The sequence below is a fragment of the Ambystoma mexicanum genome, chromosome 3p (assembly GCF_040938575.1).
Source record: "Ambystoma mexicanum isolate Mex_15411 chromosome 3p, UKY_AmexF1_1, whole genome shotgun sequence".
Lineage (NCBI taxonomy): Eukaryota > Metazoa > Chordata > Amphibia > Caudata > Ambystomatidae > Ambystoma > Ambystoma mexicanum.
In genome coordinates, this window is record NC_090925.1 from 121,903,606 (window position 1) to 121,930,238 (window position 26,633).

Here is a 26,633-nt window from a genome sequence, read left to right on the forward strand (position 1 = left end):
ATATAACAGAATTCCACCCACCGTAACAAATGTCTTATTAATAAACATAAGTATGACATAACTATGACCCAGTAGTCAAGGCACCCATGGGGAATACTGCTTTGCGCGAAACACTAAAAGGCCATTATAGAAATCGGTTGCGCCAATGGTTTATAGTCAAAATACCGAAAAAATAATCTCGAACTACCAAAATCTCGAAAAAGAAATATAGAAAAATAAAATGTCGAAAATATATACATCTCATTAAAAAGGTCAATATCTCGAATACGTATATGTCGAAAAAACGAACATGCATAAATAGAAATAAAGAAAAAACAAAATTAGCATTTTATGATGGGGGGGTTACCCCACCCCCCAAACCCCCCCTGTCCACCACCCCCTTACCCGGCACCCCGCTACCCCCACCCCCCCACCCTACTGGCAACATACGTATTCGAATCAAGAGTTTAGAAGGGGTTAAACTGATAGGTGAAAAGCAAGAGTAAAGAACCTTGTTCAGGAACCAAGATTGGAATAACGATATTGCCAAACCGTCATTACCTGACAGGACGACATTTGATGCTGTACTGCGGGAAATCGCTTGGGTTTACTTCGCAAAACACCAGGTACTATTTATAAAACATTGAAGTGGAATAACAGTAAAAAAACATATTACTTAGAGATATATGACAGAAAACGTTTCTTCCGTTTGTTTTAGAATACGAAATGGAATTTGTGACAAACCAAAAGAGAGGAAAACAGCTGACATTAAATGGATACGTTTACCATAAGGAATATGAGAAGAATGAGCGTGTATACTGGAAATGCGCCGAATATAAAAGAAATAAATGCACGGCTCGAACTATTACTGAGGGAACAAATGTGCACAGTAAAAACGAACATAATCATCTACCGGACCAAACTAATATTATTATAAAAAAAACCCTCTCAGAGCTAAAAAGAAAGGCTGAAGAAAGTCTCGGGGAACCAAGTGGCTCGGTTGTGTCAAAAGTATGTGACCATTTACCAATACATATCGCTGCACAGTTACCGGCTGAGAGGTTAATGCAACGGACAATAAACAGAGCTAGAAAACAAAAAGAAAATATGCCACCTGTACCAAGGCTTTTTGAAGACATTACAATCCCTGATGTATTTAAAATAACAAAAAATGGAGACATTTTTCACCAAGCGACAATTGATTTAAACCGCAAAAAAATATTAATATTCGCCAGTGCAAGTAATTTCCACCAGCTGACTAACAGTGACAAATGGCAAAGTGACGCAACTTTTAAAGTATGCCCGCAGCCATTCCTCCAGTTTTATACAATTCATGGCACAATAAACGGCAAAACAATTCCACTTGTGTATACATTAATGCCGAAAAAGACTGAAGAGGCGTACAGAATCGTTTTTGCTAAAATAAAACAATCGATCCCAGTGGCAAACCCATCTACAATAATCATGGACTACGAGACAGCACAAATCAACGGTTTTAAATCAATTTTCGAGAATACACGAATTCAAGGATGTTTTTTCCACTTCACACAGAGTATATGGCACAAATTGCAGAAATTAGGTCTAAACACAAAATACACGGAGGACAGTTGCTACCAGTTTAATATTAAAAAACTTTTTGCATTGGCTTTTGTACAAATAGATTATGTAACTGAATTTTATGAACATTTAATTGACAGTACTTTTTACAAAAATCATGAGGAGGAATTTAGTGATCTATTGGACTATTTTGAAAAATCGTGGATTGGACAATTAACCAGAAGTGGCACACGAAGAAGGCCAAAATACCCATTAAATTTTTGGAATTGTTATCAGGCAACCCTAGAAAAAACAACTAGAACGAATAACGCCCTGGAGGGATGGCACAGCAGGTTGAACAAACACTTTAACATCAATAACCCCACGTTGAGGCATTTTTTACGCAACTTGCAAGATGAAGAACAACACCATCAATTTAAATTGGCACAAACCGTTTCCTTAACTAACCAGGCACAACCGAGAAAAAAATACAGAGACTATGAAGGAAAACTGATACAGTTAATAGAAGCTTTTGACCCCCAAAATAAAGAAACCTTCTAAGACTCTGTAGCATTCAACTTGAAATGTTAAAAAAAATTACTCACGTTTCAGATGAAAGTGCAGTCCATTGTACCATGGCGATAGTGATTGCGAATAAAACATCCTGGTGATGCAAAATACAGGAACTGGAACGGCAATCCATTGGAAATAAACCCAAAAAAACCCATCAAAAAAGTCAAAATACACATCCAGGAAAAACACGTTCGCGAAAGAGAAAAACCATCCTTACCTAAAAAAAGCCAAGAAATATTCGAGTACACATCCAGGAAGAAAGCGATCGAAATAAAAAAATAACCAAGAAAATCCGTGGGAAAAAACAAGAAAAGTCCTCATGCAGACATAAAAGCCAATGCTAATCCAGAAAAAAACCACGTTGTAGCCATAATCCGTAATCCAGCGACTGCAAGTAAATCCACTGGAAATCCATAGTCCATCGAATCCAGGAAATCCTGTAAAAATCCACAGTCCATGTAATCCGAGTAAATCCAGTGAAAAAAAGGCAATCCAAGGAACAAAAAAAAAAAATCCATGAAAATCCAGGAACAGCTTGCAGGAGACGCGACCGCAGCAGAAACCGATAGAATATGAACTTTAAAAATGGCGCTTACGTTTTACGTAGGACTACGTAACGTGGATTTAAATAAGTAAACAAACACAAAGTTAAAATATATACAACTGTTATTATTGATGCAATAGCACCATCAAGAGGAAAATAGATGTATTACATGTTAAAAATATTACTCAGTTTCACATAAAATATCTGTAAATTTATATTAATATATATATACAAATGTATTAAATAATGTTATATTATAATACTTTTCATATAGTATTATATTATAATACTTTCATATATTACTTTAGAAAAAGTTAAAGTTATTCAATAAAATACAAAGAATAAAAAGTATGGTTTTTACTTACCTTCGAGATTGACATAAATTTGAGATTGCTTGAAAAAATTTGAGATTGTGACTTTCGAGATTTTTTATTTTAGGTCAAATAAATTCGAGATTATATTTTTCGATATTTACAAATTCGAGATTTTGACTGACCACCGTGTCACACTAATATAGCATACGCGTATGCAAATAGTCACAAGATACAATTTGCAGGTATTTATTGGCAACTGCGGAAAAAAACAGTGCAACATTCTGACGGGGATTGGCAGTAATATTCTCGTGGAGGGGTGTAAATATGCTCTGTCACAACTTTACACAGGTCTGGTTACAAGCACTGATCACTTGAAAGAACACACATCCAGGTAACAGCACGAGAACAAAGCTGAAGGCAGAGTTTCTTTTACTCTTCAACAAGCCAACTTAATTTAATGACAGAGCCCAGAAAGCATTCCGCCCAAGCTCAGGGGCCGCAGCTGCGCCCCCTGGGTGCCCTAAAATGACTGCTGTTACAGCATTTCAGTTTTTCTGTTCTTTCTCTTTCAGCTCCACAGCACTGTTTATTTCATATATAGAAGCATTTCTTTTTTTAACCTTCGGCAAGGCGTGTAGTCTACTGCTGCAGTCTCAGCACTACATTACCAGGAATCTGTGTGATCACTGCGCCACCCTAATTCCGCCGATAAAAATGTCGGCTACAATTACGGTGTGGCGCAGTGATCAGATAGATCAATTTTGCCCACCTGCCCCGCGCAATCCTGTAAACCGTATCCCCCCACTTACCTTTACTCGGCTCACCCCTGTGTGCGCCACAATATCCTTGTACGCATGCAGCATCAGTTCCTCCCACTTACGTGAGGCAGTGCTGATGCCGCGGGCCTTTTTTTAAAATATTATCCGCTGCTTACCGTAACATAAGCGGGGGAAACCCTCGCAACCCCTGCTCCGTTTCGGCACAGTAATGGTGGTCGGGTTTTTTTACCGCGCTCAGGCGCAGTTTTAGTAATGTCACCACAATTGTGGCAGCATTTTGGTACGATTCCCATTACCGGAACTGGAACCATGAGACCCTGGTTTTACTTCCTGTTTTCATACTTGGCAGTACTGTGGGGCCATGGGCACATGGCTTCCTCTCTCAGTGTTACAGTTTCTCTTTATGCCAAAATCACGAGCCCACGGAGTCCGGCAAATGTACCTCCCAGTACTAGTAGTTGTATAAAAAAAAAAAAAAATCGATATGCTTTGTTGAATAAATGATGCAGTGCAGTGATCCTTCCATGAATAGGACACCCCTGCTACTGCTACGGTGGCCCCATACCACAGCTATGCTTTGTTCCGGATTTGCTCCCCTGCCATTAGCAAAGGCCGACTTGATGGAAATATCACCCAAGGACACCCACTGTTGGTGATGGCACTCCATGCCAAGGCCTGCTTTGATCATTACTGTGAATAAAGTCATCTGTGCCTGGCACTATAATCGCTGTGCCGCATCAGCTCATCAGTAGCAGCCATCTCAAATCCCCCAGTGCCAGGTTATTGCAAAGGGGTATGATATGATGGTTTCCAAGGCGAGCACGTTGCCCCTGAGCTATCCTCCTGAGTCATCACTCTACTGTTCTTCGGCTTGATAATTATAGCCCGCTGTAAATTCACAAGACCTTTCATTCTTTCTCAAATACGCCATATTTTGAAAAAAGTCTGCAACCCCTACTCTTCAAACAACATGACTTTGATCGCTGAGCTCCCAGCACTCATCCCAGCCTACGATATTACTTCTCCCCTTGAATAGCGCTCTGCTGCTTCAGAGAAAGGTTCTGGGACAGGTGAATTAAGGCGTGAGCACGACATGACCGTGAGCTCATGGGTACGCTCGGGATTGGTGAGGCCACACTGCAGAACAAGCACTGACAATGCCAACAGGTTTAGGGTGTCATATGTCAAGAGCAGTCTCAAATGTTCCAGTAAACACCCTCACTATGACTAAAATACAGCAGCAAATTTCACATAATTACAAGCAATAGCAATCATTTTCAAGTCATGACCTGGTACCTGACTTAAAATTCCCAAAAATCATTGTCTGAGCTGTCCTTCTCTCGCAGTCATTATTGGACACCATTCCCAGAATGCAGTGTCCAAGCTGCCCCTTTACCCACACTTTATTGGATGAGGCTTGGCAGCTGTGGGCAAAGGCTGTTTGGGGTGAGATTTCATCTGTGGAACAGCGTTGAGTGTTACTGTGTCAGTAGGTTTGAGTGTGGCTGTGCATGTAGGCAGCATGGCACAAGTTCAGAAACGGAAGCGCGTGGCTGCGGGATGGCGGCTCTTTGCTCACCGAGGGAGCCATGGAAGACTTCCGCGAGGAAAGTGACACGTACCGAATTCGTGGTCATGTTCCAACTGACAATAGCCTTCGGCAGTGGAAGCTCGTCGGAGCAGCCCAGCAAACAGCAAAGAAGGACTGACACTCAGAGCCCGGAAGTACGTGTATTTATTTGAATTGGATCAACGATGTGGCATCTGATACCACAGGCACCAAGCCTTCGGTATTTTTCTCAGTTACCCGAGGAGGCATCAGCCTTTTACATCAGTCTTTTACCTTGTCTCCAATTTTAGAGTGTTTGTTGTGTGAAAGAATGTGAGATTTCTACAAAACACTCTTAGATATAATTAAATTAATTGAGTGAATCAATAACACGGAGACATGTGAAACTTTATAAGAATACTTGATCTATACAAATCTGACTTCAATTAAAGACTGCGCAGATTCTAAGTGGCTGTAGTAACGACCCTTTGCTGTATTCTCCATTTGGTGCGAGAGAATCGTTCACACCACCACCTTAAACCAATCAATATACTTTATTCACGTCTACAAGTGAACGTTTGATTAATAAGAAAAAAAACATACCTCTGTCGAAAGCAAAATGGCCTATAATTTGAGGAATAAAGTCTGCCAGCAGGGTGGCGCTCAGGATAAAGAAGCATGTTGCCGAGAGGAAAGTGGTGTTAATAACTGGGGTAAGAAGGAACATAATGAACTCCTATGAAATAGTGGAATAAGAAGTCAAAGAAGACTTCAAGAAGGTGAAAAGATGACATATCTGAATAAGGTCACTAACGGGGTGTCGCATCCCGACAGCATCGCCAAATAATGTTGAATGACATTGATCACCAGATATTAGCAGGGAAGCTAGATACACAGAGCGGGTGAGCTCACATTTCGAACCAGAATGTTCAAGCCACAGAGACAGCAACAATGATGCTATTTTTTCAGGTAGGTTTTGAAATGTCCGAGTCAGGTAGGAACGGGAGTTACAGAAATGGAAATTAATAGAGCTCATCAGCCATAAGTGCGAGGTCAACAAAATATCAACCAGTTAATACAACTGGAAAAGTTTCAGACTTAGGTCTAAGTGGAGAGATGAACCCAAGAGTGGAAATAAACCAGCTAATTGAGCGTTTGCAGAAGAGAACATGGAGTGTATGCATGTGGTAGCTCAAAGCCCCGCACCTGGTGTTGAGTCCGATGGGTCAATTCTAAAACATTCTAAGTACAAGGAAATCTTTGTGATGAAATAGCCCAAGAATTGGAAAATATGAAACAATTAATGAATAACGATATCTCGCAACTCAGCATTAACCTAACACTCATTTCAAGTTTGTGAAATGTCTTTTTTTTTTCTTTTTTTATTGTTGAATTTAATCAAATGATTGATTTTTACAACATTTACGGGTATTTCCTATATCTTGTCCAGGTTTATCATTCTGATGAAAAATAATTTCTTGATAATACCGGACTGTCATTAAATTCAGACATGATGGGCCTCATTACAACCCAGGCGGTAAGTTCCCTACTTTACCACCATTTACCAACAGAGTTTACACCATGGTGGATGGCGGATTTACCGCCCCATTCCAAGGTGAGTGGGGCGGTAAATCCCCATTCCCCATTTACCCTTCCCCATTCCCATTTTTGCCCCATAGGGCATAATGGGAGTGGGGAAGGCGCTAATTACGGCACAGTAAATTACGGTGCCGTAATTGGCACCAAGGCGGGTTAGCGCCTTGCATTTTAACGCCTGCTAAAAGCAGGCGTTAAAATGGTAATCAGGCGTTAAGGGTTAACGGCGCCAACAGAGCCGTTAAACCCTTAACGCCTGGGTTCTAATGAGGCCCGATGTCTACTCCTGTTGCGTCATCACAAAAAGTGCTTCACTTAGTCCTAAAATCTCTTGTCAAACTATATTACAAGATGTCTGAAGAAGTTACGGAACAATCTGTAACACTGAACTCAATAAGAGAAGAGATAAGTAAGATGTCACGTTCTGATATTCGGAATCCAGCTAAAGAGTTCCAAGAAGGGGAAGGGGTTGATTAGAATGAGTGAAGTAAGAGAGGAAACATCTGGCAGTCAGTGAGGGTACAAATTGTTGACTTTTCAGAGGCTCATTGTACGATAAACTCAATTGAGATGGAAAATGTAGAAAATGTCTCTGAAATAAGTGAGTGTCTCTGAAATAAGAACCACTTGATTAGCGAAGTATGGTGTCTAAAATGTCAAACTTGAGTGGGAAGTCATTGATACTAGAACAATCTCCAGTGCATCTGATATAAAAATAAAGCTTCTAACAAAGAAAAAAAGAAATAAACAAAAAAGTAGTCATTACAGAATTGTGTGACTGTAGTGAAATTATTGAAGTTTCAACAACTCCAAAACTATGTCAATAAGGTTCAACGTCTAAAACTGTCCCTAAGGGAAAAATGGCATAACCACAGGGTGAATCCCAAATGAAGAATCAGAACGAGGTTAAAGAAATTGGAACAGTGACATCTAAAACCTTAAGTAAAAAGTCACAGAAGGCAACAAAGAAACTTAACAACATATCGGCACAAAGCTAAGATCTGAGGAAAATGTGATCAACAGACCCTGCAAAACAGGAAGTACTACCAACTAAAACGAGTCAGCAACCAACAAAATGTATGCCCACGTCTGCAGAGAAAGGAAAGGATAGCAAAGATGATTGCAGAAGGAACCAAATGGCAATGTGCATTTGGTAGATGTGAATGACAATTTCTCTTGCAGAAACCTTATAATGACTAATCTTGTTTTAAAAAGGAGGCAGATCCACGATTAAATCGATCAAATATTATCAATTTGATAAATCAAATACTAGCTCTAAGGTTGTTAAATAATAAGAATATCGAGTGGGTGGAATATTTAGGCCAATATTACAACAGGAAAGTGTGTATTCATTGTAAAGCCCCTTAATAGCCAATATGGTTCATGATAATAGAGTGCTGTTGTGGAAACAAGGCTATGACATTTTAAAACAAGTGCAGGAAAAAGTGGTTGAAGGAAAACCAATAAGTTGTAAAGGAAATAGTGATTGTAAATATATGAAGGATTTTTCTCTGATGATCAAGAAAGATGTACATTATGATAAATTCAGAATATACTGCGACTGGTAAAATACCAGCGAAAGTGTAGAAGAATGTCTGACTGGAATTGTTCAGCATCAGCTCCATTGGTGAATCACCAACAGTCTCCCAAGCTCACCTCCGGAACCTACAAAAATAGCATCTTGGAATATAAGGGGCTTTAATCATTTTTTTCATAATGTTTTTTTTGGGGAATTACCATGGAGGCAGGACTTCATCCTCCTGAAAGAGTCCTGGTTGAATGCTGATTTGATTTTGGAGGGTTACAAAAGAATGAATTAAAGTAGCACGAAGATGGCAGACCATACAGTGGCTTACTAATTGGTGCAAAAAGGGAGTTTAATATTAAGGAACTAATACGTTATCAATGTTGTAGTGCTGCTCTAGCTTCTAGTGAAATACATTGGCTCGGCCGAAGAATATATCTTAATAAATATCTATGACTCTCCAGGATGTGTGAGTAATGAGGAAATTGAGATGTATCTACGGTCATAGGGGGTCATTCTGAGTTGGGCGGTAAGGGTTAACGAGCACCGGTAAGGATGCCGGTGCCGGTAAACCCTTACCCCCCAATTCCGAGGTCCCTTAGCGGGTACCGCTAAGGGACCAGGGCGCTAATTACGGGCCCGCTATTTGCGGGCCCGTAAGTAGTGCCTTCCCCATTCCCATTGAGCCCTATAGGGGCCTATAGGGGCTCAAATGGGAATGGGGAATGGTTTACTGAATGGGGACTTACCGGGTCCTCCAGGGTCGGAATGACCAGGTAAGTCCCCATTCAGCCAGACCGGACCTGGACCTGGTATTGGAGGCAGCCATTGTGCTAATAGCACCATGGCTACCTCCAATCTCGGAATGACCCCCATAGTTAACAGACTGTTTTAGTAATCACCCTAAAACATAATTTTACTAGGAGGTGATCTCAATGCCAAATGTCCAGCAAATTGTACACTAGTAAAAGGATTATCCTGGCGAACAGCATTCCTAAATTGAAAGTTACAGATCTAAAAGGGTGTAACTGGGTAAGTTAGCTGGCAGAATGGCCTTTAATAATGGTAAATGGGGAACTGAAGGACGCTGTTCAAGGCAATTACACTGGGACTTGGGTTATGAAGCTACACGTTATTCCCAATGTATGCAGCGACCATTCATTGCTTTCTCTTGAAATAAACGATATAAATAGGAGTATAAAAACTTTGAACCTCCAAGGATAGGTATCAGGTAATAATGTCCCCATACATGATGTCCCCATACATAATGTCCCCATACCATAATGTCACTGGGAAAATCCATTGGTGACATTATGTATAGGGGCGGGTTGCAGGGATGTCCCCTGCTCCCAATTAAAAAAATAAAAATTGGGGTTGCAAGGGTGTCCCTCCGCATGCTCAATGTAATGTCTCAGCAAAAAACAGCAACGTTTTTGTCAGGGAACATTTTTGCAGGGACATTATTACATGGAAGCCAAGGACAAACCACGCTGAAACAGGCTCCCACGGAGCCGCAAGGTGTGTAACAATGCTGAATAACCAATTCCAGGAACTCATGCAGGGGCAAGCGGAACAGGCATGCTTCCATGACCCGACGGAATTCACAAACTGGATCAGGAATTATGTAACAAAGCTAGCAAAGAAAGTGACAATGCATTCAGTTAGAGCTTAAAAGAGTGCTTAGGATCATAATATTGTGCAGAGGAAAAGAAAATGACATAGAGAACTAATATTCTGGAGAAGGTATAGAGGAGATTCATTACAGATAATGAAGAAAAAGTCCCACCAGAAATATAACAATTGAGAAAACAGTACAAGTTAACGCTGCGTTCCACAAGATGAAAAGGCATTTTAAGGATTATTAGCACAGGGCAACCCACATGTTCTGGAGGTTAATTAGTGAACAAACAGCACAGTCTTGCTTGAAATAAAACAACTCAATCGATGAAAGCAAATGAGTGAATTCCTGAGACCAACAGTTCAAAGAGGTTTGCCATTAGACGAAAATTATACGGAAAATAATGAAAAGAAATGGTTGGAAGGAAGAGGGCACTATTGATGAGATAAAGACTAGAGCATATAGTAATTGGCATGAAGAGCAAGGGTCATTCTTTGGAAGACCGAAGTGGCCAATGACAGGAGGAATGGCACCCTCATGTACAGGACGTTTGGGGAATTTCAGTTTTTGTGAAGTTTTATTTGACGATAGGCATCCCTCATTTCTAGTTTTGAAAAGACACTGGCATTCTCCAGGATTAAAATGAACATTGAGATCCGTGGTAAAGGGGAAGTCCCAGTAATTATGTGTTGCTTTAGGCTCCTCACATCTACATAGATCTGAATATTGTGGTGTTTTTTGTAAAGGAACCACGGGTTTGGCCTCCTTGGGTTCTACAGTTCTGTAATGTTCCGGGGAAGCTCTTTGAGGGCTTGTCTAGAGGCGGCAGGCATGGATCTGACCTTGTGCTTCTTAGGAAATGGCCTTGAACTCAATCTGAACTTGGGAACATAGTCTTTCACACAGCCTGGACTTCTTGTCGATCCACTGTTTGCTTGCAGTCAGTGCCTTCGACACAAAGTATGTGGTCTCTGTAGTAGGGTATACCTCGCCATCTGATATTGTTCGGCTGTGCTATCGTAAGACTGCTCGTCTGTGTGTGGCAAAGTACACTTTGGTGTCGGCTTTGTGTCCTTTGAACTGTAAAAGATGTGTCTTGTATCCTAGTAGGTAGGTTGCATGACCCCCATACCCTGTGGGGTTGACCTCCACCACCTTCTTCACTTTTCTGTATTCTGTATTCTGCTCTCAGCATTTTCTGTTAGATTTTCACTGGTATGATGATCAGATCGGATGGGATCAGACTGTTAGATCCACTACACACATTGTACAGTGGTGTCTGGATCTTGCCTGAGGCCAATGTCCAATGCTAACATGGTGTTCTCATCTTCACCCGAGTCAGCTCCAAAGCTCAGATCGTCTTCCACCATAGTGTGGATCTTTTTGCTTCTGCCTTTGCATACCGTAGCGAAATGCCCCATGCGGCTGCATGCTGTGCACTGTTTGCTCTTTGATAAGCACATGAAATCATTTGAGAAATGTGGATCAGTGTCGCATCTGTGGCATGACAGGGTAGGCTCCTAAAGTGTCTCCTTTGCACCTTTCTTTACTATCTGCTAGACACAGTAAGCAATCTTCTATCCTTGCTCTGCACATTTCCATCTTTACTACCTTCGGCGTGTCCACCCCTTTCTTTCTTTTCAGGCCACAAAACGTCTAATTTATTTTTTTCTCGCTTAAACTATTGCTTGGCTCTCTTATTAGGTCTTCACAAATCTCACCTGACTCCTTTACATTCCTTTTTTAATTCTGCCATCCGTCTTCTTTTCCAGCTCCCTTTTCGTTTTCTATTACTCCTTCTCCTCGCTCTGCCTCTTTACTCTTTTGATCTTTAACTCATTTTCCATTTTCTCTGCTTTGTCTATAAAGCTTTTTTTGGCCTTGTGCCTTCTTGTCTTTGTTCTCTTGTTTCTTTCTACTCTCCTCCTCGTTCTGTTCGGTCACAATCCCGGTTTCTTCTTGTTGTTCCCAAACCTCCCCGTGCCTTTTCCCGATTTCTCTCTTTCTCACTTCTGGCACTGGAATACTCTTCTACTTACTCTTTCTTCTCATCAGTCTTGATGACTTTGGATCATTCTGCATCATTTTTATTGCACCACTGTTTCATACAACTTTGTAAAGCGCTTTGGCGTAAGGGCTATATAAAATAAAATAAAATACAAATAAAAAGACTTTCTTAGGGGCGCTGCCACACCCAGCACGTGCTTATCAATGATATCTGGAGATAGCTTGAATCTCAATTTTTTTCTCTTAAGTTAGGTGTTTTTTTCCACCTCAGCACTGTCTATTTCAATGACCTGGGTAGTTACACACCTTTGTCCAAGGTGACATTTTTTTCTTGGCCACATTGTTCCTGAGTCTTTTTGTTGTACACACGCACCGGAAGAATGTCCCTTATCACATCTTCTAACCCGTCACAAAAACTGCAGTATAGTAACATCTCTCTGATTTTTACTACATACTCATCTGTGGACTCCCCTGGGTCCCTGAGCTTCGAGTAAAATGTAAGCTTGTTGAGCACTGTGTTATCTTTATTTACCTATCTTATTTACCTTGTTTCGGGCGCAGGTCCCTGCCCCTCCCCCCAGCCACACACCTGCACTGCCTCCTGGCAACCCTTGCACTTGGGTCTGTATCTGTAACCCTACAGTCCCGCTACCTGCACTTATCAGACACCCCCTGTCTGCGCCTTAAACCTTTGCACTTGCCACCTTGCTGGCTGCCCTACTACTTGTTGTTTTGATCGTGTGCGGAGCACTTTCCACTTCTTCCCTCTCCCCTGCACTTGCTTGTTCGCAATGTCACTCGGCCTAGTAAGATCGCTGTTTTGTCCTCCCTTGTTCCCCTCCCTTGCCTCGTCACGCTCTGAAACACTTATGTATGAGCGTGATACAAATAAAATATATCATATACGTGGAGCATTCTTTTTATTACTCCTTCATAAACTATGTCCCCATCTGCCTCTCCTTGAGGTGGTACTACCTTCAGGTCAGCAACTTAACTTGGCCCCCCACACACAAACTGTACAAAAGCATGTAATTTTCCCTGAGGAACAAGCTTCATACATCATATAGCATCGACATATGTTACAAACAGAGGAGCCATTGGTTCCATGGAATAGCCAGCTGGGGATACAGAGAGGGCGTAGTCTCTTCCTGCATTGTGTGGTCGTAGTGGGTGGAGGTCGACCCCGTCCTCGTCATCATTTGTTGAAATTGGTTATCAGCAAATCACTCATGCACAACTCTGGAGCATGGGTGAGAGGTTACTGGTAAGTAGGTTTTATTGTGCTTTATTTAATACTAGGGTAGAAGCCCGGGTACACGGGCCAACGTGTAGTTGTCCATTAACACAGTAGGACCACAATATATCCTAAGGCAACAGCTCCCTCTAGTGGTGACAACTGACGAATCTATGCGAATTGACAATGCCTCTATATATCCTAAGGCGACAGCTCCCTCTAGAGGTGAAAACGGGTAATGACTTCATCAGACACAGGGCAAACAAACATCTGGCCTTTTATTATATTGTTAGATAGAGGTTCAAGGACCTATTGGCATTCAGGAACGGGCTGGCGGAACAGAGCTCTCTCTGTGGTGACCACTCCCTCCTCAATGCACGTCTTAAAGGCCGCGCATGGGATCTCCCGCCTCAGGTGAAACTACCTCCGGGGGGGGAACGCAGGAAGCTGGCACTATGCACACACTGCAATATGAAGCTGCATGCATAAAGGCCTTTGAACCTGCAGTTTGCCTTTCCGAATGGGAACACATGCAATGCGCAGTTCTTTTTCCCACTTCCAATCACACAAATACACAAAATATGTCGAAAATCAAGCTCGATATATTCCTGAATTATGTTTGCAACACACAAGAAAGTGCCCTCTTATCTAAAGGCCCAATCCCCCCTCCCCGCAACTAGGCACCTCCCTACTTGCACACTCTGCCCTGACCCTCAACCTATACAGTGCTCTGTTCCTTGCAGACATGCTTGCACCTTAACAGGGATCTTTAATCTCAAAGGTACACACCCCTGGAGTTAGATAAGGATAAAGGAGGGAGACACCGCAGTCTTCTCATGTTCAATAGTAGTCCCCTTGCGGTATCTAAGCCTCTTATTACAAGAAAAATTCATACACATGCGATAGTCATTCATGCCACATCAAAAAATCCTTTGTCATGTTCTTAGGCTGCACCTAGAGACAATTCAGGCCTTTTGAAGTCTGTGGCATACAACAAACATAGAGTAAACCAAATTATCATTAAGAAACTTTATTTTACTTAGGTTTTAAAATGTAACTATATGTTTGCTCGTCACTCCTCATTTTATAAAACATTTTTGTTTTACGTATGGCCGGATTAGTTGACGCTCACACACCCACATGGGGAGCATTAAGCAAGGCGCATTTTTCTGTTATCACTGTTTCCCCAGCCAGCCCATTTCCCTGGGATTCCAGAGGAGGGGCACAAAGCGGATTTTACATCTTTGTTTTTCAACTGCATGTGATTTTCGTGCGGGTGCAAAAGAAATGGATTCCTATGGAATCCGCCTCCATTTAACACCTGATATCGTGCAGGCGGATTCCATAGGAATCCATAGGTCAACTCCAAAACCAACATATAATTTACAGGCAGCGTTTGCTTATTTTTTTTTCACCAGAAGCAGTGTAAAGGCAATTTTGCCTGGTTTTACTGTTCACTTTTCCACTCCTCCTTGCAAAAGTAGAAAATTGCAGGTAGGGGACCCAACAGCATGTAAGTGCTAACATTGATGTTCGCCACTGGCGTAACGGGGGCCCCTGCTGCCCCCATGTTGCGGAGAGCCCATGTTGCCCATGCCCAGTGGGGGGAGGCACTCAGCAGGACTTGCAGGGGGCCTCCACATCTTGAGTTACACCACCGGTGGTCGCCTGCATGCAATTTATTTTAAAGTTACCCCTAGGGAGTCTTACACAGATGCAGGCAAGCAAACACACATGCGTTGCCGCAGGTTCATCTTCCTTGTTGCTTCCTGCCCACAGATGCACCGCGTGCCGCCTGCAAGCTTTGCCCGCTGCACTGGATCCCCCAGCAGGAAAAGTGCTACTATTTCTCAGACGAGAAGAAGAACTGGCCAGACGGGCAGCGGTTCTGTCAGAGGAGGAAGGCTGAAATGGTGTCGCTGGATGACTCGAGCAAAAAGGTGAGCGGTGGCACACAACAAGCACTGCCAAAGCCAACAGGTCTGGCTTTGCAAAGGTACAGGGTGAGATTTGTGTTAAACCCCACAGGACAAACAATGTTTACACTATATTTGCTAAGCCAAACCTCATTGCCTTTAAAGTAATTTTACTATAACGATCATTAGTGCTATGGACCCCTATAAACATCGAACAAATAGGGAAATAAAGTAAAATTCAGCATAAAGTGGAAGCGACATCAATGCATAAAGCTTCATGGAAAGAGAACACGCTCTTTAAAGCAGCAACTTAAATGGTTGCACTGGCTTTCACAAAATGGCCGCCGCTGTAACACCAGCCTGCTCTCCTTATGCATGACGGAGCAGCAGGCACCAGGGAACAGCTCTAATATATAGAGACGACCTAAATAACTGAATGGGAAACCCCCTTTGGCAATGCTACTGCTTACGAAGATGCATTCCTCAGACCGCTGTCTTCTACGAGACTGAAGAATAAATGACAGCTCTCATGCCACATTTCTAATGTTTATGGTAGTCTATCGCCTCCCTCGCCCCCTACCCTCCTGTGGGCTTGTAAGCCCTTTAAACAGTCTGTGGAAATTAATTAAGCAATGTGTTTGATAAACTTGAGGCAGAGCTTCACGCTCCTTTCCTGAATAACCCGCCCCTGCGCAAGTTACATTACCATTACAAGACATCTCTAGCCGACCTAGAATATTTTGGGAGGATTATCAACCATGTTGGATTTTCTTTTAATTAAAGCCTTGGCACTTGGCATATTGCTAATCTGGTCACAAAGTGTTATGTATGTTTTAATACTATTCTTGAGGGCACTTTGCATTGCTATTAATTTCTTTTTCATATAACCTATATTTAATTAGATGTTCTGCTTGTGAGCTGTAGCATATCCATTCCTCCCCTCTAAATCATGGGAAGCTCTTAGTGACCAACCTCTTGTCACGGGGTGATTTATAAATCAAAGAGTTACTCGCGCTCTCCGTAGGGAAAATTGATCCAGGAGTTCCAAACGTTAGAACTCCATCTGTGTCCTTCTAGTAGCTTTTTCTTCACATGGAGGAGAACCTTCTCGGATCAGTCTGACCCGGTTGCTATTCTCATAGGATTCTCTTATGGATCCTCCCCCTAAAGATTCCTTGTGGGAATTCTCCACGTGCGTGCAACGATCCTGGGGAAGTAACTCATTCAGGCATGAGTGTTGGGAATCATTGCTTCCTCTCTCCCGTGCTCCATTCCCGAGGTACATGACGCAGAAATCCTGGCATACTATTAGCCTATGATGCAGAAATCGTGGCATACTATTAGCCTATGATGCAGAAATCGTGGCATACTATTAGCCTATGACGCAGAAATCCTGGCATACTATTAGCCTATGTCGCAGAAATCCTGGAATACTATTAGCCTATGACGCAGAAATCCTGGCACACTATTAGCCTATGACGCAGAAATCCTGGCATACTATTAGCCTATGACGCAGAAATCCTGGCATACTATTAGCCTATGACGAAGAAATCCTGGCACACTGTTAGCCTATGATGCAGAAATCCTGGCATACTGTTAGCCTATGACGCAGAAATCCTGGCACACTATTAGCCTATGACGCAGAAATCCTGGCATACTATTAGCCTATGACGCAGAAATCCTGGCATACTATTAGCCTATGACGCAGAAATCCTGGCACACAATTAGCCTATGACGCAGAAATCGTGGCACACTATTAGCCTATGACGCAGAAATCCTGGCACACTATTAGCCTATGACGCAGAAATCCTGGCATACTATTAGCCTATGACGCAGAAATCCTGGCATACTATTAGCCTATGACGCAGAAATCCTGGCACACCATTAGCCTATGACGCAGAAATCCTGGCACACTATTAGCCTATGACGCAGAAATCCTGGCATACTATTAGCCTATGACGCAGAAATCCTGGCATACTATTAGCCTATGACGAAGAAATCCTGGCACACTGTTAGCCTATGATGCAGAAATCCTGGCATACTGTTAGCCTATGACGCAGAAATCCTGGCACACTATTAGCCTATGACGCAGAAATCCTGGCACACTATTAGCCTATGACGCAGAAATCCTGGCACACTATTAGCCTATGACGCAGAAATCCTGGCATACTATTAGCCTATGACGAAGAAATCCTGGCACACTATTAGCCTATGACGCAGAAATCCTGGCACACTGTTAGCCTGTGACGCAGAAATCCTGGCACACTATTAGCCTATGACGAAGAAATCCTGGCACACTGTTAGCCTATGATGCAGAAATCCTGGCATACTGTTAGCCTATGACGCAGAAATCCTGGCACACTATTAGCCTATGACGCAGAAATCCTGGCACACTATTAGCCTATGACGCAGAAATCCTGGCACACTATTAGCCTATGACGCAGAAATCCTGGCATACTATTAGCCTATGACGAAGAAATCCTGGCACACTATTAGCCTATGACGCAGAAATCCTGGCACACTATTAGCCTGTGACGCAGAAATCCTGGCATACTGTTAGCCTATGACGAAGAAATCCTGGCACACTATTAGCCTATGATGCAGAAATCCTGGCATACTGTTAGCCTATGACGCAGAAATCCTGGCACACTATTAGCCTATGACGCAGAAATCCTGGCACACTATTAGCCTATGACGAAGAAATCCTGGCACACTATTAGCCTATGACGCAGAAATCGTGGCATACTATTAGCCTATGACGAAGAAATCCTGGCACACTATTAGCCTATGACGCAGAAATCCTGGCACACTATTAGCCTATGACGAAGAAATCCTGGCACACTATTAGCCTATGACGCAGAAATCCTGGCACACCATTAGCCTATGACGCAGAAATCGTGGCACACTATTAGCCTATGACGCAGAAATCCTGGCACACTATTAGCCTATGACGAAGAAATCCTGGCACACTATTAGCCTATGACGCAGAAATCCTGGCACACCATTAGCCTATGACGCAGAAATCCTGGCACACTATTAGCCTATGACGAAGAAATCCTGGCACACTGTTAGCCTATGACGCAGAAATCCTGGCACACTATTAGCCTATGATGCAGAAATCCTGGCACACTGTTAGCCTATGATGCAGAAATCTTGGCATACTATTAGCCTATGACGCAGAAATCATGGCATACTATTAGCCTATGACGCAGAAATCGTGGCATACTATTAGCCTATGACGAAGAAATCCTGGCACACTATTAGCCTATGACGCAGAAATCCTGGCACACTATTAGCCTATGACGAAGAAATCCTGGCACACTATTAGCCTATGACGCAGAAATCCTGGCACACCATTAGCCTATGACGCAGAAATCGTGGCACACTATTAGCTTATGACGCAGAAATCCTGGCACACTATTAGCCTATGACGAAGAAATCCTGGCACACTATTAGCCTATGACGCAGAAATCCTGGCACACCATTAGCCTATGACGCAGAAATCCTGGCACACTATTAGCCTATGACGAAGAAATCCTGGCACACTATTAGCCTATGACGAAGAAATCCTGGCACACTATTAGCCTATGACGCAGAAATCCTGGCACACCATTAGCCTATGACGAAGAAATCCTGGCACACTATTAGCCTATGACGCAGAAATCCTGGCACACTATTAGCCTATGACGCAGAAATCCTGGCACACTATTAGCCTATGACGCAGAAATCCTGGCACACTATTAGCCTATGATGCAGAAATCCTGGCACACTGTTAGCCTATGATGCAGAAATCTTGGCACACTATTAGCCTATGACGCAGAAATCCTGGCACACTATTAGCCTATGATGCAGAAATCCTGGCACACCATTAGCCTATGATGCAGAAATCGTGGCACACTATTAGCCTATGACGCAGAAATCCTGGCACACTATTAGCCTATGATGCAGAAATCCTGGCACACCATTAGCCTATGATGCAGAAATCCTGGCACACCATTAGCCTATGACGCAGAAATCGTGGCATACTATTAGCCTATGACGCAGAAATCGTGGCATACTATTAGCCTATGACGCAGAAATCCTGGCATACTATTAGCCTATGACGCAGAAATCCTGATACTATTAGCCTATGACGAAGAAATCCTGGCACACTATTAGCCTATGATGCAGAAATCCTGGCACACTATTAGCCTATGACGCAGAAATCCTGGCATACTATTAGCCTATGATGCAGAAATCCTGGCATACTATTAGCCTATGACGCAGAAATCGTGGCACACCATTAGCCTATGACGCAGAAATCCTGGCATACTATTAGCCTATGACGCAGAAATCCTGGCATACTATTAGCATACAATGCAGAAATCATGGCATACTATTAGCCTATGACGCAGAAATCCTGGCATACTATTAGCCTATGACGCAGAAATCGTGGCATACTATTAGCCTATGACGCAGAAATCATGGCATACTATTAGCCTATGACGCAGAAATCGTGGCATACTATTAGCCTATGACGCAGAAATCATGGCATACTATTAGCCTATGACGCAGAAATCATGGCATACTATTAGCCTATGACGCAGAAATCCTGGCATACTATTAGCCTATGACGCAGAAATCCTGGCACACTATTAGCCTATGACGCAGAAATCCTGGCATACTATTAGCCTATGACGCAGAAATCATGGCATACTATTAGCCTATGACGCAGAAATCCTGGCACACTATTAGCCTATGACGCAGAAATCCTGGCATACTATTAGCCTATGACGCAGAAATCCTGGCAAACTATTAGCCTATGACGCAGAAATCCTGGCATACTATTAGCCTATGACGCAGAAATCCTGGCACACTATTAGCCTATGACGCAGAAATCATGGCATACTATTAGCCTATGACGCAGAAATCCTGGCATACTATTAGCCTATGACGCAGAAATCGTGGCATACTATTAGCCTATGACGCAGAAATCATGGCATACTATTAGCCTATGACGCAGAAATCATGGCATACTATTAGCCTATGACGCAGAAATCCTGGCATACTATTAGCCTATGACGCAGAAATCCTGGCACACTATTAGCCTATGACGCAGAAATCCTGGCATACTATTAGCCTATGATGCAGAAATCGTGGCATACTATTAGCATACAATGCAGAAATCCTGGCATACTATTAGCCTATGACGTAGAAATCCTGGCACACTATTAGCCTATGATGCAGAAATCGTGGCATACTATTAGCCTATGACGCAGAAATCCTGGCACACTATTAGCCTATGATGCAGAAATCCTGGCACACTATTAGCCTATGATGCAGAAATCGTGGCATACTATTAGCCTATGACGCAGAAATCCTGGCACACTATTAGCCTGTGACGCAGAAATCCTGGCATACTATTAGCCTATGACGCAGAAATCCTGGCACACTATTAGCCTATGACGCAGAAATCGTGGCACACCATTAGCCTATGACGCAGAAATCGTGGCATACTATTAGCCTATGACGCAGAAATCGTGGCATACTGTTAGCATACAATGCAGAAATCATGGCATGGCATGTAATGGCACTATTACATTTTTTTTATTGTTAATGCGATTATTTCGCAAAGAACTTTACACATAATGTAGCGTTATGTACCCATTCCATGGGCAACACCGGGGGGTAACGGCCTGCGGCCCCAGTTAACGGCCCGAGCGAAGCGTTTGCCATTAACGTGGAACTGGTACATAATGCCATTAGCACCCCGGGTTGCCAAAGCAGCAATCATGGGTGCTAAGAAAATTGGATTTTCCTTTGTTGAACGGAACGCCGCACCCGTCCTGTTTAATAAAGGACAATCCTTGACAAAGATGGGGGCGATGGAAAGGGAACTGGTGCAACTTACGGAGCCCCTCTTCTCTTTCCATAGCAGCCTTGGGACGCTTGGAGGAAGGAGCTGCTGCAGCGAAATATGCTAAGTGGGGGGGAGGGAATTAAATAAAAAGGACTGGGGGTGGGGGAAGATGGCGGCGGGGGATCCAGCCATCAGGCGGCTTGGAACGCTGGCTTGTGCCGGCGGTTCAAGCCTGTGGTCCTAGCTACCTGATTGGGTGGCTCACCCCACCGAGTGCTAATAATCAATATTCATTAAATCACAAATACAAAACAGGCATAAAATCTCAAGATCTCAAAATTCACAATTCCAACAATACTAACCACATAATCACTCAATAACACTATTACGTCTGCCTCTAACTGCACCACCCAACACTCCAGTTCTTGGCCAAATACGATTAGAAACTGTACGGAAGCTCCAGACTTCCGCTTATTATTTATTTATTTATTTATGGGCAGTAAAGGGGAAGGCGAGGTTCGGTCTCCAGCCGGGTGATAAATGCAATAGCAGTCCAGGGGCTGTGCTTCCCATCTTGTGAGACTGTAATAGGACAAGCACTTTCTGGACAAGGAGGGCTGATAGACTTAACTGTGCGCTGGGATAAGAGGTTTCACTGAGGGCAATCCTGGTTATGAGGTATTGATGAGAGCTCGGAGAGCTTTCCTTGGGGGTAGAGGGCATGGTTGTGTAGGATGGACCTGCCAGCTAAATGAGTACTCGAAAACCATTCCGAAGCTTAGTGTGGAAGCACGGAGAGCGGAGCTGGATGAACCAGGGGACTATGAAACTGGGGGGAAAACAACTTTTACTAATGGAATTGGGTAAAGCTTATTACCCCAAAAGCAAAAGTCTTAGGGGTGCTGCTTCATACCCCAGTTGCGATCACACCCTGTTTAATTTTGGCTGTTAGGGGGCGCACAAGCCCCACCAATAAGCTCAACTATTGCGTTGAGTACAGATAGAAGAGAGAGGAAATGGGAAGTGCGACACACAGCCCGCGGGTGTTGCTTGGTTATTTCCCCACGCATTGATTTCCCCTGTCCATGCTAATCCCACCCACTACCTGCCTCTTTCCCCCCAGAAGCATATCCTCCTGAGATCCTGTTGGGCTAGCTCTATTAAGTAGTAACACCAAATCTTCGCCAGCCACTATTATTGTTAAGTAGTGTGTGAAGAGTTGATGGCTTAATCGCAGCTGTAAATGGCCTACCAGTGTAAAAAAATATCTTAACCAAGTGTGTCTTCAGCCACTAGATGTATATTTGCTGCCTGCACGTGCACTGAAGTCACATAGCCAACAATTCTGACATTGTATAAGTATTAGATAGCCACTACTATCATATGCCCAGATAATCACACCGTGTCGAGCTGCTGCAATCTTATGGTCTGGAAGGAGCATTATTGCACTTCCTGAAAACTGCCCACCTTATGCCCATACATATGCCAACACTGTTGGCTTTGCCAATGCTTGCTATACTAATCATTTCCGTCTTTTCCCTTCTCCTCTTTTCTCTGCAGCCCTCCCTCCTCTCCATCACCCCCAAACTATCTGCTGTTGAGGCAAACATTAAAACAGCGGGAGCACAAGCTCCCCCCTTCTACATATCAAGGTAGTATATGAACATACCTTTCACATGTTTCCTACGTAATCTCTAGCACTCAACATGATCCCGACATGTCTGAATAGCACCCTGAAAACTAACATGTTAGGCCACGTTGTCTCCTCTGTCTAGCTCCTAGAACTCGAGGAGAAACGTGGCTTATCTCATGCTCAGACCCTCATTATGCTGAAAGCGAACTCAAAGATCAGATGCAAAGGTGAAATTGACAAACATGTCAGTGCTTAACTTCCCACCAATGATATGAATCCCGGATTCTTGGAGATTGCAACTAAATGCCAGGTGCCTGGACTCTGGGGAACTGCTGTAGAGGTCCCCACGTGACTTTAATGAAGAAAACAAAGGGGGCATCAATGGGTCCCCCATGTACTGCCCAATGAAGCACACAGTTGACAATATACTATCGATAATCCATGCGTTGTATGTTACCATCAGTAGCTCACAGAAACAGTCCGTGCACGTAGCATGTGGAGGTGTGAGTGCGACATCACAGCTTGCATCCCTGGGTACAGCTAGTGTGTGTGATTGACAGGCTGACATGGGTGGAGCTGTTAGAGGGTCAGCTTGGCGCTAGGTCACGTGATTAGCCTGACCTATCCCAGGTGCAGGGGATGGCCCTTAGGGAGCGAGAGAGAGGATACAGGGCCAGGCCTGTTCCCCATGAAGTGGATAGGCAGAGCATTGGACCAGAAAGCAGCCGGGACACTCCTGCGTAACCCTGGGGGGCGAGCGAGGGGTGCTGAGGATTAGAAACCACCACAGCTGGGAGTCAGGAGGAGAGGCACACTTAAATTGGGTGGAGGTGGAACCAGGGGGCAAAGACCAGCTCATCTGCACCTCTATAAAAGGGGGCAGCAAACTCCTCGTCTGGAAGGTGTGACTGTACTTGAACATTTAGTATATATTTTGTTATTAAAAGAAAGATGTCCTTTGAAGCAGAAATAAGGTACAGAGCATCTAGTTCCTGTAGACAGAGGCAGTCCCTGGGTGTGGTGCCTTTACAAGCTTCATTAGTAGTCTGGCTGAGGCGGGCCGGGTCATGAAGGGATAATACAGGAACACAGACCAGGGACTAGGACACAACACATAGACAGGCTGGCATGCAGAGCCTAGGACCAGTACTCACATAATTACAATGCGAGGGAGGCTTGGCAACAGCCCTGGTGATAATCCGATGGTGCCGCGTGAGCTTTCTGGTCGCTGTTCTCTTTATCCTGTTTTTTGGTGTTCACCAGGTAGCTTCAGGCTTTATCCCGGCACCCGCCCACTCACCTGGGGTTCCAGTATGACCAGGTAGCTTCAGGCTTTATCCCGGGACCCGGCCGCTCACCTGGGGTTGCAGTATGACCAGGTAGCATCGGGCTTTATACCGGCACCCGCCCGCTCACCCGGGGTTCCAGTATGACCAGGTAGCATCGGCTTTATCCCGGCACCCGCCCATTCACCCGGGTTTCCACTACACTATGACCAGGTAGCATCAGGCTTTATCCCGGCACCCGCCCACTCTCCCGGTGTTCAGGTATGACCGGGTAGTTTCAGGCTTTATCCTGGCACCCGCCCGCTAACCCGGGGTTCCAGTATGACCAGGTAGCTTCAGGCTTTATCCTGGCACCCGCCCGCTCACCCCGAGTTCCAGTATGACGAGGTAGCTTCAGGCTTTATCCCGGCACCCACCCACTCACCCGGGGTTCCAGTATGACCAGGTAGCTCAGGCTTTATCCCAGCACCCGCCCGCTCACCAGGGGTTCCAGTATGAGCAGGTAGCTTCAGGCTTTATCCCGGCACCCGCCCACTCACCCGGGGTTCCAGTATGACCAGGTAGCTTAAGGCTTTATCCCGGGACCCTCCTACTCACCCGGGGTTCCAGTATGACCAGGTAGCTTCGGGCTTTATCCCGGCACCCGCCCGCTCACCTGGGGTTGCAGTATGACCATGTAGCATCGGGCTTTATACCGGCACCAGTATGCTTCTGACTTTCTCCTAGGTTTCTGCTCCTCCTTCTCCGGCACCCGGCCCATGGCTGTGTCCTTCTTTCTAGCTCTGTGCTGTCGGTCGTGTGAAGGGTTGGGCAATCTGAGACAGTGTGGGTGCATCGTGGACACGTGTGGATGCAGCTACTTGGCTGCCTGGCCAGTGACCCTTGCAGTGGAGGCCCAGGTTTTGGGGGAAAACACCCAAACCTGATGTTATCAGACTCCATGTGCCGGTTCATGTGAGGGATTGGCAAAGCATTTAGTATGCCGGTTAGTCAGGGGACCCACTCTGTGGCGTTGTCACAGGTAAGGGTATTGTCATTGTGGGTCTTTCATAGAGCACTGAGGTTGCTGAGTGGACCGCTGTGCATTGTTGCTGAAGCTGGAGTTATCGCCATGGCACTGGTCCGGGTAGCGTAGTGTGTTTGATCTGCCGGTCTCCTGTGCGGGTTGCTCTGCAGCACGGCTCCTCCGGGATCTCTCTCTCCCAGTCATGCTGCGCACTCTTTCTTCCGCTGCTAGGCATGCTGGATGCGGAATTCCATGGAACAAGAAAACGCCTGGCCAGCATTGCGCAGTACAGGAACGGGGCAAGAAAAGGTGGTACTCATTTCATTCAAGCAGACACAAGTAGAAGGGACAGTGGCAGGGGCCCTCCCAAGTCCCACACCCAACCTCTGGGGCAGGACTGGCTCTGGTGGACACCACGGTAGGCCTCCCACCCCAGCTGAGGGCGCTCCCGATCCCCTCTTGACAGAGTCAGATCCAATTAGCAGTGTCATTGTCACATCTAGGTCTCTGGCTCAGTGGACTAATGTACCCGCTACAGGGATCTGTGTTTGACCTCACAGTCCACTCAGCCCTCACATCTTTCTGAGGGTGATAAAATGAGTACCACTGAGTTGGGGAACAATCAATATCTGTTATCTGCCTATGCTGCCAGGCTGCCCCTATGGGGGAGAAGGTGTGCTCCACAAATTACACCGGTTACATTATAGCTTTTTTCTGCAACAGATGTTGTGAGATAAGCTAAGGAATGGCTCATCCCTGCACCAGCCATATGTGTCTGGCCATGTGCTTTCTTAGACATGGTGGTGTGGCTTCTCAGTTGCTCATTTTACGCTTCCACCAGATCACACTGCTGATTGGTGGTCAGTAGCAGTTAATTCTGCGTTCCTTTCAGTGCAGCGCTTGTACAAGTAGGTGTGGGCTTCTAGGCAACAATTGCATCCCCGTAGACAATGAAGAACTCATCCTCGAGTAGTAGACTGGCGGCTACATGGGTAAACGTGTGAAGTGTTATCTATAAATTCAAAATTAATAATGTGATTTCCATAGCTACCTTTTATTGAAGTTTTGGAGGTAGCATGCCAAGGGACAGGTTTTAGTTGTGATCCTGAATCCTTTGTAGCAGCTTCTTTGATGATTGCACTGTTTTCTGGATTGGTGACGGCTTTACTTATGTCCCCTGATGTCCCACATCTCCTTATAGGGCTTTCTGTCATGCATCAAGGCACATCATTTGGGATATGAAAAAACAAGTGTTCTCCGTAAGCATCCTCCATTCCAGTACTTAGTTGCTTTGATTGGGGTTTCGTGTCCATCAAGTCTTTGGAGGCACTTACATCCATGTTTGAAAGGACACGCCGCTGTAATTTCGTCAGTGCCGCGCGTCGCGGAGAGACTCTTCCGGTGCCACACGCATGGTCCTTTGAGTCTAGCTCCTTCTCGTTTCCATGCTGTTGGGGATCATGCTAGCGATCCTTATTGCCCTCCACATCAGGAACCAAGCCTCCCACTCAATCAATTTCCTTTATCTGCCCCAAGATCTTAGCATTCAGAGACCATGGTGTCCAGACCGTTTGGGACACAAAAACCTGGAGTGTGCGCTTGATGCGGCCCCACCCCCCGATCAGCATCTCAAGATCTGCCTCGCTACATTTCATTTTTACACTTTTGATAAGAAATTCTACAAATTCTCTGAATTCTA

General features: G+C 44.4%; 1 protein-coding gene across 3 annotated transcripts in view; it reads left to right on the forward strand.

Annotated features, from left to right (window-relative positions):
- LOC138580144 (natural killer cells antigen CD94-like) overlaps positions 1-26,633 on the forward strand; it is a 139,117-nt gene that overhangs the window by 89,256 nt on the left and 23,228 nt on the right. For all 3 annotated transcript variants that reach the window (XM_069650466.1, XM_069650464.1, XM_069650465.1), the window contains exon 4: positions 15,034-15,194. In XM_069650466.1, coding sequence (XP_069506567.1) covers positions 15,034-15,194 — 161 coding nt within the window. The remainder of the gene's footprint in view (positions 1-15,033; positions 15,195-26,633) is intronic.